A 12301-nucleotide genomic window follows, 5' to 3' on the forward strand; every position below is an offset into this window, starting at 1 on the left:
TTAAAACAAATCCCAGAAATAAAACTAAATGAATAATACAAATAAATGAAATCTCTTCAAATAAACAAGCTAAGCATGTGTTTCTAGTTTGAAAATCTGCTCTCAGTGTGTTGTATTGTCCTTTTAACAGTTTCTTTGCTCAGGCGGTGTTGACTTGAGCTTCTCACTATGTTGCCAGGTGACATGCTGCATCATGTGGGTTGTGTTACTTGTGTAGGTCATCGCCATCTTGTTATATTTCCACACAGCCTGAGTCTTGTCTGTGACCTTCTCGCCCTCTTCATTTTTGAACACAGGGGTCCCTATCTTACGCTGATCTAAAGCGCAAGTGGAAAGCATGAGCCGTAATGGATTTAATTTCTTCAAGGTGTGTCCAAATCCACTTTTGCCGTCTTGTATCCTGCCCTGTTCTGCCACTTGCACCACCAGCGCACAGCAGGATACACCTATCAGATGTGCCCAAGTGCCCTCATTAATTCACCAGGGAATTTAGGCTTAACATGCAATAAGCCAACCAGAAAGTTGGCTCTCATCACCTTTAGGAAGCAGGTGCACCAGGGGGGCAAGCAGCATGACGGTGAATTTACCAGGAGGAAACAAAGAGAAAAGATTTTCAAAGCGAGGAGACAGATCTCCTGGTTCGAGGAGTGAAATATATCATCCTCATCTCCTCCTCCCATCCTCACTCCTCCATCCCGCTAACACTACTGTGGGTGTAGGAAAGAGAATTTGAAGGTGTTTCTGGAGTTTGAAGTGCGCAAAATTACACACGGTATATCCAACCAGCTCTGTCAGACATATGCATACCATTTTCTTTCGTGGTCGGGCCGGTCTCGCGCAGTCCTAAATAGCATCGTGATTCATTTTTCATCTTTGAGTCGTCAAACATCGGTAGTGATTTTTAACTGTCTTGCGATGCATTGTTCGATCCCTAGTTACTACTAAATACGCTGGATAGCGAAATTATTTTATTGTTTATGGTTAGGACACATGCTGTGTATTCTATAGTGCGTCACATCACTGAATTATGTGCGCATTTACATTAATTTGATAAAAAGCTGCATTTGCTTCAGTGCACCTGCAGCACTGGTTTCCACACTACTGCTGAATAAACATCAACTAGAAAATCAGATCAGAAAATAAATGATCATTAATAAAGTGTACTTCATGTTATTACCATGAGTATTTGAGTGGTCTGTACAGAATGTAGAGTGTCTCTGCTGTAGTGTGACGTACTTTCACCAGGCCTGGGTACTCGTTGGATGGGAGGCCGTAGATGTGCTCGTTGGACTCCTCGCCCTCAGTCAGGAGGAAGCAGGGAAAACGCTTCTTCACATCGTATGTTCCTGGCACCTTCTCTTTCCAGTAGCACACATTGATCTTCACCACCTGCAGTAGTGAAACCAGGAGAACTATTAGGACCAGCCAAGATCCCAGCAATTATCTACTGTCGAAACAGAAACAACAGAACAGAAAGGTGTGATGTATTTATGGTGAAACAGTTTCAGACCCTGGTTTAGAATAGTTTTATTATGTGACACAGATTTTATGTATAAGTAGCACACCTCTGAAATAAAAATACAGGGAACTATTAACCATTTAGAGGCATGTCAAGTCCAGCCTATATGGCACCACCAGTGGAAGGGAACCACGTCACATTTTCTTCAATGGGAGGAAAGACTAGAGGGCACTGCATATCTCCCCCTGGCATGTAGTGTTATTTATTTATCTAGATTTCCTTGGCTTGAGTTGATATCAGCTGTAGAGACGTCTGCCTTCTCTCCAGTATACTGGGACTAGATGGCACATGGCTCGTGGTGCTCAAAAAACACACACACACACACACACACACACACACACACACAAAAAAAAAAAATCAATGCTGCAGTAGAATCTACCTGAAGTAATTTCTTTTCTGCAAGAAAGAAAGCAGTTCCTACATGAAACTGCTCACAACAGGTTCTGTGTATTATCTTGATTGACCAGGTCATGATTTTTGGAAAAAGACACTCGTTTTGAATTTTTCAAATGTACTTATTTGGTGCTTTGAGCACCACAAGCTGAGTGCCATTTAGTCCCATTATATTGGAGAAAAGGCACACCAGAACTATTTAAATGGATAAATAGCACTACAACCAGGGGGGAAATATGTATTTCTGATTTTGGGGTGAACTGCCCCTTTAATGGCCCCACCTATGCCGTCGGTAGGGAAGCACTTGGCATTGTAAATGTAAATGTATTAGGGCTGCATCTAACAATTATTCTTATTGTTACTGTTATTTTAATTGCTTATAATCTAACATGTTTTTTTAAATTAATTGATTCATCTATCTATCAATTAATCTAACAGTTAATTTACCTAAAATAAATATCAAAAACTTGTGTCACTAATATTTCAATATTTTATCTAATCATAATCCTGAAAAATAGATGCAAAGCAATAATAATAATAATAATAATAATAATAATAATAATAATAATAATAATAATAATAATAATAATAATAATAAGAATGTCAATCATATTAATAACAACAACAATAATCATAATAATAGTAGCATGTTTAAACATTTGCCTAATTTCCACCCTGTTTAACAGATTCCATGTCAGCTGCCTGATGAGGAAAATTCTGGACCTCAAATTCAAAAGGGGGTGATGAAAAAACATCTAGAAAAGTCTATCTTAAGTGACTTTTACTAACAGAAACATGTTCCACGTGTTGATAATCCTCATGTATGGTGCTTGAGTGCTGACAGAAAGTAAAAGGACGATGATGCTGCAGGTGAAGGAGGAGGACAGGTCACTCTGTGCTTCATGTCCAGCACTCATGTGCAGCAGTTTGTCCTGCTGTGATAAGACACATCTAGTTTGTGGAGTTTAAAGAGAGACATACTGAGGCTCTCTGAAGCTTGTGCTCCAGGTGAATGCTCTGATCGCGTGCAGTGGTGCATAGTGATGCGTCGACTTGGGATGTGTGCGATTAATCAACTACAACATTAAATGTGGCCAATTGGCACCAGAAATACTAGTTGGTTAAACTATTCCTCAATATTTTATTCATGCACAATGTCAGTTAACTGTTGCCTCTTAGATGTTATGCAGCCACTCACCAATAGTCAGGGCTGCGGCCCCATCTCATAGCAGCCCATCTCACCATTCGCTGTAAGCATGTATGCCCTGATAACTCAAGTTGAATGTTTTTATCACTTTAGTTTGACAGATGACAGCTCGTAAACCAGCACGGTTTGGTAGTGTTTTAATCTAGAAAATGGAAATAACATTGCATGCAGACTTCGGCAGAATGAACGGATCTATAACCACTCGCCTGGAGCAACATGTCACCACATTCAGCACAGACACGGACATTAACCTGCAAGCAGAGCAGCTGCTGCTGTTAGCACTGCTAACGTTAGCCACACTGTGTAGCAGGCTGGCAGTTAACATCTGCTCCAGGTCATTTACCTGCAGACACTGTGATCCTCCTCAGTCTGAAAAGGTGATGCATTTAGTGAGTTGTCATGTTTTGTAGGTTAATGTGTAGTGTTTGTTTTGCACAGTGCAAACTGTCACACATTTCAGCGGCATTTAAAGTACGATTTGGTGATTGTGGACTGTGATTAATGGCTTCAAATGACTCTTAATACACAGTATTTTTTCAGACAGTGTTTAACATGATCAATTAACAAATTGTGCTCAGTTTTAACTGCATTCTGAGTGTTTATTTACTGTTACACTAGTTGACTAGTCCAAATTAAATTTTGCATTTAATCGACAGGAAAATTAGTCACCAGGAACATCCCTAGCATCAACGCAAATTATGCAAATTCACGTATTTTCGTAATCAATGACGACAAATCGCTCAAGCCCTAAATAGAATTTCCAAAATCCTATTAATAATATGTTATATGATTTTATTACTTATCACTATTACTGCTAGAAGTAATATATTACTGTACTGTGTTATTTTTCTTATGCGTTACCCCCAGCACTGTTAATACTACACTTGGTATGAACAATAAAACTCCATACTGGTTAAACCTTAAAATACAAACATACACAACACCATCTTCTCCATCCTCCTAATCATCTAATAGAATTGCATTTACAAAAGTAGCTCTGCAGTGGTGAAGTGAGAATTAGGTTTTAATGAAATATACACATGGTTGTACAAATGACGTCCGTCTGAGTGTGGCAATAATAAGGACACATTGTTCAGGAGCTTTCAATGAAATGAACTAACCGGCCGTGCACTCATTCCCAGAGACCATAAAAATTCAGACAGAAGAGCTCTGGCAAGTCGACGAGCTCAGAGCCTGCGCTTTTCTACCAGCTCACTCAGGCATGGCGTTCCCCAGGCCCCCCAGCCTGCTGCTCGCCTGAAAAATGCAATTCCAATATCAACTCCAATTCTCCACTCTAACAGCTGTCTGCTTGTTTTCCCATCACCTCCTCTTTTCAGGCTGTGTGCCGTTTTCACGAGATGGAAAAGACGGCCTTGCTGACTAAGGCCTCTAAGCTGTTTAAATATGGAGGAGTGATGCTTTTGTTTCTGTGGCACCTTCAGGTGGGCATTTAAAGGGGAGGCAGGCCAAGATCCCAGTGGTGAACAGAGAGTGGAACTGGATTAGAGATGGACCTGCTGAAGTTGTGAGACAGCGTGTGATATCACACAGCACAGGGTCTGATGTGAACTCTGCGGCTGATTCCAGTGAGAATCTGGGGCCTGATTTGTAAATGTTGCACGGACAAAAAATACCCATGCATACGTTTCCCACACATAAATTAGTATTTATAAAAACAGATTGCACACACTTCAGACCGTGCATACACAGAGTGAGCTGACTGTGATATAGTGAAGTGGAAATTAAATATAGGGTATGTGAGCGATGGAATCTAGTTATAAAACCTTATCCGTTTAGAGCTATGAGCCAATTTCACAAACTGTTTCATAAACTGTATATAATTTTTTGCGGTTTTACAGGGATCTATAATTTGATGAAATGATGCTTCTATTTTGGAGGAATTGTTTTATTTGCAATCATTTTATTTCCCAGTTTATACTCTTTTTATTTCAACTGTTACTGTGGGGTATTTGGAAAGTCTGATCCAATATGAGTGCTATTAACTAAATCTTTTTGTGGAGTCCATAGCGACCTCAAATGTCGTTCTGATGAGGTGGGTTCTGCCAGGTGTTTTGGGCTACACTAGGGGGCATCAGCATTTTCAAGCTGGTGGGACATGGTCTGCACTGATTTTTGTTTGACTTCCAGGTTGTCCACTCAAGGTCTTGACCACCAGCAAGGCATTAAGAAGGTGCTCTGTCCAGCCATTCAGGAGCACAGGTATCATATTTATTCCATTCATCTGTCCAGATGTTGGTCCTTGTGTCTTGTTGGGTAATCTGGAGAGGCAGGGTCGTCTGGGAAAAAGCTGCCTCTAGATCTCAGTGAAACCTCTCAGTGGAGGTGCTGCATGGCCTTTCAAGGGGCGCCTGCATTGAGCTGCTGTGTTCTTCGATCGTCGATAATGTGGCAGGCGTCATTTGAAGCTGAGTCGAGCAGTTTGGTGTGACGTGATCGGCTCCAGCTTGAGCAGGCAGACTCGGCTGTGGAGAGACACGGTGCAATGGCAGTTGCACGAACTATTAATGGATCTGCACCCCACTTGGAGGTTGGGCTTTGGTGCCCTGAAGGTTGTTCTTGACAGCGAGTGTCCTGTCGAGTGGAACACCAAGAAACACAGAGGTGGGGATGGTTGGGGAGTTTCTGGTCATCCCATGACACACTCAGTTCTTTTTTGTGTCTCACTTTCTCAGGTGGAAGCTGCACAGTTAGGTTCTAAGCATAAACTAAATGACGTCCGATTGTCATTATTTCAGATATAACTGCCAGCAATGGTTTCAAGGTGCATGTGATGAATTATAGTCTGGCATCAACAGACTAATTTGCATTGCAGGTTATTCAGAGCTATTGAGATGGCCTACTAATGACTGAAGGTGGACATAACTTTGATTGTTGTTGAACATAGATTTGTTTGAAACAAGCAGCATCCACTGGGCTACAAAATGAAGCCAAAACAGAAGTGCCAAAAGTTACAATTCCTCAAATGGCCAATTCAGGCTGGCTCCAAAATCTTTATAGCCTGGTACAAAAATGCTTTTGGTGTCTAAGGTAATTTCCCCATTCAAGACAACTGTATATGAGTTGATACAACTCACCTGTTTAAAGTATATTAAAGATGTGATAAAATGTGATTGACGGTGTGGCATTACACATGTCATTAGCGGTGATGGCCTGCCCACAGCAGAAGACAGATGTAACTAGTTACTGTGAATAGCTAGCAAAACGGGAAGGCAGGTGCAGCTACTGCAGGGTTAAGTGTGGGGGTTGGGATGTGTGGAGAGGGTGGGAACTATTTGCATATTTCAGAATTTCTAAAATACTATTAAATTTGAATTTATTTTGGGTTAGGGTTAGGGTTAGGGGTTAGGGGTGGGCTAGACAGAGTCACATGCTGCCAAGATGGAGACGGCCAGAGACACCACACCGAACTTCACGGCAACTCTTCAGAAACCTGTAGGTGACACTCCATCTACTATTTATTATGAGAGGTGGGAGAAGAAAATGATTGTGATTGTATTGTGATTTTTTTGACAATTCCTGAATAGATTTTTTGAATGCTGTTTTTATATTCAGAAACAAAAAGCGCTTGGACTATTAGCTTGATGCTAACACATGATGGCAATTCCCATTGATGCGCTAATGGAAATTAGCATCACAATTGCAGTAGTAGTATCTTAACAATCTGATCCATTTAAGTTCACATGCTCAACATGAAATGACTTGTGTGCTCATAGTTAGATGTATATTTCCTCTGCTCTGTAGAAACAAAGTGATAGCTGCTGGTTTAACATGGCTAACCTAATCTATCACTCTGGCTTCAACACTCCACACTGAGCAGCTACAGCAACCTCAGGGTCAAACTCAGAATTCACAGTTTCAAAGTTCAGTTCCATGTGAGAATAATGTTACTCTAAAGGCTCTTTGTGCTGTGGGCAGTTTTTCAAGGGCTCAATTCATTTTGGCCTAACATCTTGTTTTGTTCATTGTTTTCTCATGGCACCAGCTTGATGAGCAGGAACAGCTAAAGATTACTTCAAAAAGTATTTCATTTACCACTTTTAGAAGCAGTATAGCAGTGATGCTGCTGAAATAAAACTCAGGAAGACTGACCGACATGTGATGTGCAGTGTTTTTGGAAATATGAATAATGTTATACAGTCTCTAGAAGTGTATGATTCAACTTTTTCACATGTTCCAGTGCTGAAAAAGCAAACAAAAAATATAATAGATCATAATATTGAATCACATTACTTGAAGAATCAGCAGAAGTATCGTGATAGTATCAAATTGGGAGATTAGTGCATCGTCCCCGCTCTATTTATTATACAGCTATACATGCAGCTTTATGAACATCATGAAAGTTTTTGAATACCTCCAGTGGCAGCTGTAAGCCAGTATGGGCCAGCAGTCTGTTAGCCCAGGGTCCAGCAGTGATCACCACACTCTTGGCACGATACACTCCAGCAGAGGTGGACACTGTGATTATAGGACCAGGCTTGATGTCAGTTACCGTCTCGTTGTCTCTAAGGACCCCACCCAACTTCTGAAACTGCCCCTGGAAAAGACATGACAGAACATGTGTTCATGAAAATCCTTCAGTGGGATCATCTTTGAACCTATATGTATGTTGAATGTAATCTAGTGCTGCAATTAAAAAAAAAATATATGAATACAAACAGAGTTAAGTTGTACTATTATAAAACTGTATGTCAACAAAAGGGCTGTCCTCTTTTTGTTGCGTGTTTTTGCAGACCATCACACCAAAGTAGAAAAAATTCAAACGTTACAGATGTCAGTGTTTTGTTATGATTTATTTACCCCAATGTTAAAAAATGGACACTATTTGTAAATGCTTTTCAAAATATTTGAATGTTTCAGGATATAAAATAATGAGGTCAGAACATTACGTATTAATTACTGAAAATGACAACAAACCCACACATTATACGGTCACCTAGCTATCTAAAAAAGTTACATTGTTAGCTAAAAAGTAAAAAGGAAAAGTTATATTGTTTGCTAGGTAACTAAAAAAGTTTATTAAACATCATATTGTTTGCTAGCTAGCTAAAAAGTTAGCCTACTCATAAAAGTAAAGACTCTTTAATTTCTCCTCCCTTTTAGAAACACTTGGCCAAATTATCAACTGGAGTCAAAGAAAGAAGAGACTTATTGAAAAAGTCAACTGGGTTGAGATGTTACTAAACTTTCTTTGAGGAACTTGATTATTTTGCTCAATGCATCTCAAAAAGGCAGCCATTTTTACAATTCAGCTTCCTCAAGTGTTAGTTGGATGTTTATACTGGATCACATTTTAAAGTTTTGGTGCAACAGAATTAAATTTAATCTAGGTTAAGAGTAAATTTAATCTTTCTTACTTTTAAGCTAGTTTAAACAATTGGTACACTATAATTTAAAGTTAAACCATGATTTTATTGGGTTATAAAATTAACTCTTTCCCCGCCAGTGTTTTTTCAAAAAGTTGCCAGCCAGTGCCAACATTTTTGACAAAATTCACTGATTTTTCAGCACCCACAGAATATTCAGTTCTGTGAATCTATTAAGATGGAATATATCAAATGAGAGAACAGATCTGATAGTTTCAGACACAAAAAACGTTTTTGTTGCAGCTTCTTTCATTCTTTTTTCATAAGCACTTGAATGTTGGTTTGTTGCATAAAAAAAATCCACTTAGACAAAACACTGAGAAAACTGTTTTTGTGAAAGAGATTTTTTTAAGCAGAATATTGACCCTACATTTTTATTTTTGATCTTTCATCACTTCATATTATGTGTGTGTCATCACTGGCACCGGTGTGGTTAACATTAGCTGTGTGTGTCCCCCACCCCCTAACAAAACACTGTCCGAGAGGCCTGGGGGCTGGAGCCAAGGGTCTGCAGTGCGAGCAGCCTTGCCACATCCCAGCTGCTACAGATTTTGGGGACTGCAGTGTGAGCAGCCTCGCTCTGTGGTCGCAGTGCTCTCTGACCCATGGATCTGCAGCTCAGCACCAATGTTTTCATGCTACATAGCATCATCCTCTTCTTCTGCAGTTCAGTTCTGGTGGTTCTCTTCTACTTTGAGTGACAAATTTTTAGTTTTATCTGGAGGTGAACTGGCTTTAGACAGCGCAGTTTAGGTAGCCTACGTCACTGCAGTGGCTTGATCAAGAATGTTCGGGTGTGGTCGCCCTGCCCAGACCTGAGTTGACCCTGCATACAGTCATGCAGGGTTTGTTCTCAAACAGAGAGAGTAAAATAAGACATTCAGAGGTGTGCCACTCAGAGATAATGTAACAAGACAGATCAATTGCGACTTATATTAAGACATTATATAAAAGGCAGGAGGCTATTAAAGAGTAATGGTATGAAAATGCACAAAGCAATAATCTACTGATTTATTACACATCTATCACTACCAGCTTTAATTTATAATTGACTGCTGCTTCACCAAAGAACGGCTGAACAGTCTGTCCGGTCAATTGAAAATGGCACCTCACTGAAATAACAAAGCAGTGTTTTGTGCTTGACCTGGCAGCCATGGATGAGTTTGTTCTCCTCCAGTGCTTTTTCTCACTGCTGACAGAGTCCAGTAATGTGAATTTATTGCTCAAAGATATTCCTGGTGTGAGCTATTATTAGATTAAAACAATGGGCATGAAATATGTTCAATTATCCACATCTTGGTATTTTTCAGCCCAGTTCTCTGTCTAGCCTTGTACAAATCAGAAAATGTTTTGCTTCTTTAATCTCTAATCATTTCCACATGCTCTCAGAGGTTTTTGTTACAGCAGTAACAGTGCCTACAGTTCAGTTTGGTGCTAAATGTTGTATGCTACAGATTTCTTAAATAAAAACACAGCTTTCTGCCATTCACCCTGAAGAAGACCTGCAAAGCAGTTTACGTTTCATTAAAAATTACTTTTTGAATAACACACTGGATAATATGCTACAGATGCATTAAATAATGCTGGTAAATTGGTACAAAATGCTCTTTGTCTTTGAATGTGAGGGATGTAGACAATAGCTTTCATATTCAAGAGGAGAAAGACCTTGAAAATCTTTGAAAAACTTAAGATACGGATCATTTAACATGAATGAACTTTATAGACCTCCATGATTAGTCTTGATTAGACTTCAGTCAATGCATTAAGTCATATACAGGCAATTTAAAGGTCCAGTGTGTAAGATTTAGGAGATGCCATCAGCTAGTTAGGTCAGTTCTGCCCATCCAAATCTAGCCACATCTTTTTTGTGTTTTGTGTGATTACAGTAGCAGTTTGAGGAGGCTTGAGAAGTAAACACATACCTCAGTAGCCTCGACATATTGATAGCTAGCTGGCAACAAGCAGCATTTGTTGTTTTCACTGAATGTTAAACTAAAAGATGCACAGGAATCAGGATGTTTGTGGAACTGTAATGTTGTGTTGGTGAAAGCTCGCAGTCCCCAGAAGGCTCGGGTGATCGTCTAACTTTTCCATGAGTAACACCATGAGGTTGACATTTGTGGTAGTGAAATGTCTCAATGACTGGAAGGACTGATGTGAACCGACATCCATGGTACCCATGATGCATATTAATAACTTTAATGACTTCCTGACTTTTCCTTTAGCACCATCATCAGGCCAAAATGTCAATTTGTGCAATACTTAGATTTATGACTCTATCACCCTTAGATGATCTGTATTTGGTGACAATTGGTAAATGTCAGCATGCTAATGTGCTAAATCAAGATGGTGACCATGGCAGCTTAACATAAGTATGTTAGTGCTGTTATTGTGCGCATATTAGCATGCAGACTTTAGCATTTAGCCAAAGCACCTGTGCTCACACAGCTAGCATGGCTATAGTGTCTTACACTGATTTGCACCAACAAAGATTTATTTAATCTTAGATTTGTTCTGATCAGAGTTACGCAAAACTAGGTTTAAAATGAGCAAATCCCATCTGGGAGAAAGGGTTAAGTAGAATTAAGGATTGTTCAATCAATGCCAGACTTGAGCTGATTCAATTTAAAGTTATGCACTGTATACACAACTCGAAGCTCAAGCTGAAGATGTACCCCTCCCTCTCCTCTACGTGTGACAGATATAAGTCAGAGGATGGGACTTCAGCTCACCTCTTCTTGTGTTGCCCTTAACTTCAGAAATTCTGGGAGGAGATATTTCAATGGTACAGTGTAATACTAGCAAAGCAAGTAACTCTTGATTGTAACTTTGCTATTCTGGGCTGTTCTGAAAATTGCTCACAACTTCCATACAAGATTCACCTGGCTCTTATGTTTGGCATGGTGAAAGCTAAGAGGGTAAAATTGAGGGAAAGGAAGTCTTCAACCCCTCCTTGTTATAAAAGATGGCTCAATTATATGATTTCCTGATAAGATACTCTTTGTCTAACTGTAACTTGAAATTAGCAAAGATTTGGGGGCCCTTCGTGGATCACATTTGGCAACGGGGTGTCTAACTGATTAAAGAATATGAATCTACTGTATAATCTTTCATGTCTGTGTCTGGAGTAATCTTGAGTACCCTGTACTTGCTTGGACTTAAATTAGAGTTAAATCAATATGGAGATGCTTGCTCATGCAAATTAAAATAAATACATAAATAAATGAATATATAAAAAGTTTGCTTAGTTAAGTTTCTAAATGTTGTGTTGTTTGCTAGCTAGCTCAAGTAAAAAAATAGAAATGTTATATTGATTGTTAGCTAGCTCAAAAAAAGTAAAAAGGTTAAAAGGATAGTTCACCCAAAAATGTAAAGTCAGTCATTATCTACTCACCCTCATGCCGACTGAAGGTTGGGTTTTGTTTTGTTAGACCACAAAAAACTGCTGGAGTTTCACAGGAAAACAGTGTTGCAGAATCTCCCAAACAATGGAGGTGAATGCCTCCATATTGGACATCTGGTATAATTCAAGTCTCCTAAAGTCCCATCATGCCGTTTGCACACCCAGGTCAGACAGTGTGCATGTGCACATGAACATGGCTCCAAGCTAAGGATCTACAGTGAAGAGTCAGGCTTTTATTGCTTTTTTTTTCATGTTTGAAAACTGGTCACCATTTGGAAGATTCTGCAACACTGTTTTCCTGTGAAAAAACTAAACTTGACCTTCAATTGGCATGAGGGTGAGTAGATAATGACTGAATTTTCATTTTTAACTTTTTAACATAAGCTCGGTTA

The 12301-nt window shown here is 39.5% G+C and overlaps 1 protein-coding gene across 1 annotated transcript in view; it reads right to left on the minus strand.

Annotated features, from left to right (window-relative positions):
• Positions 1-12301, minus strand: part of pipox (pipecolic acid oxidase) — a 57007-nt gene that overhangs the window by 26730 nt on the left and 17976 nt on the right. Inside the window, exons 4-5 of the mRNA XM_084716797.1 lie at positions 7495-7677; positions 1237-1389 (exon numbers count right to left, since the gene is read on the minus strand). Coding sequence (XP_084572923.1) covers positions 1237-1389; positions 7495-7677 — 336 coding nt within the window. The remainder of the gene's footprint in view (positions 1-1236; positions 1390-7494; positions 7678-12301) is intronic.

This window comes from Lutjanus erythropterus, chromosome 4 (genome assembly GCF_056507025.1).
Source record: "Lutjanus erythropterus isolate fLutEry1 chromosome 4, fLutEry1.hap2, whole genome shotgun sequence".
NCBI lineage: Eukaryota > Metazoa > Chordata > Actinopteri > Lutjaniformes > Lutjanidae > Lutjanus > Lutjanus erythropterus.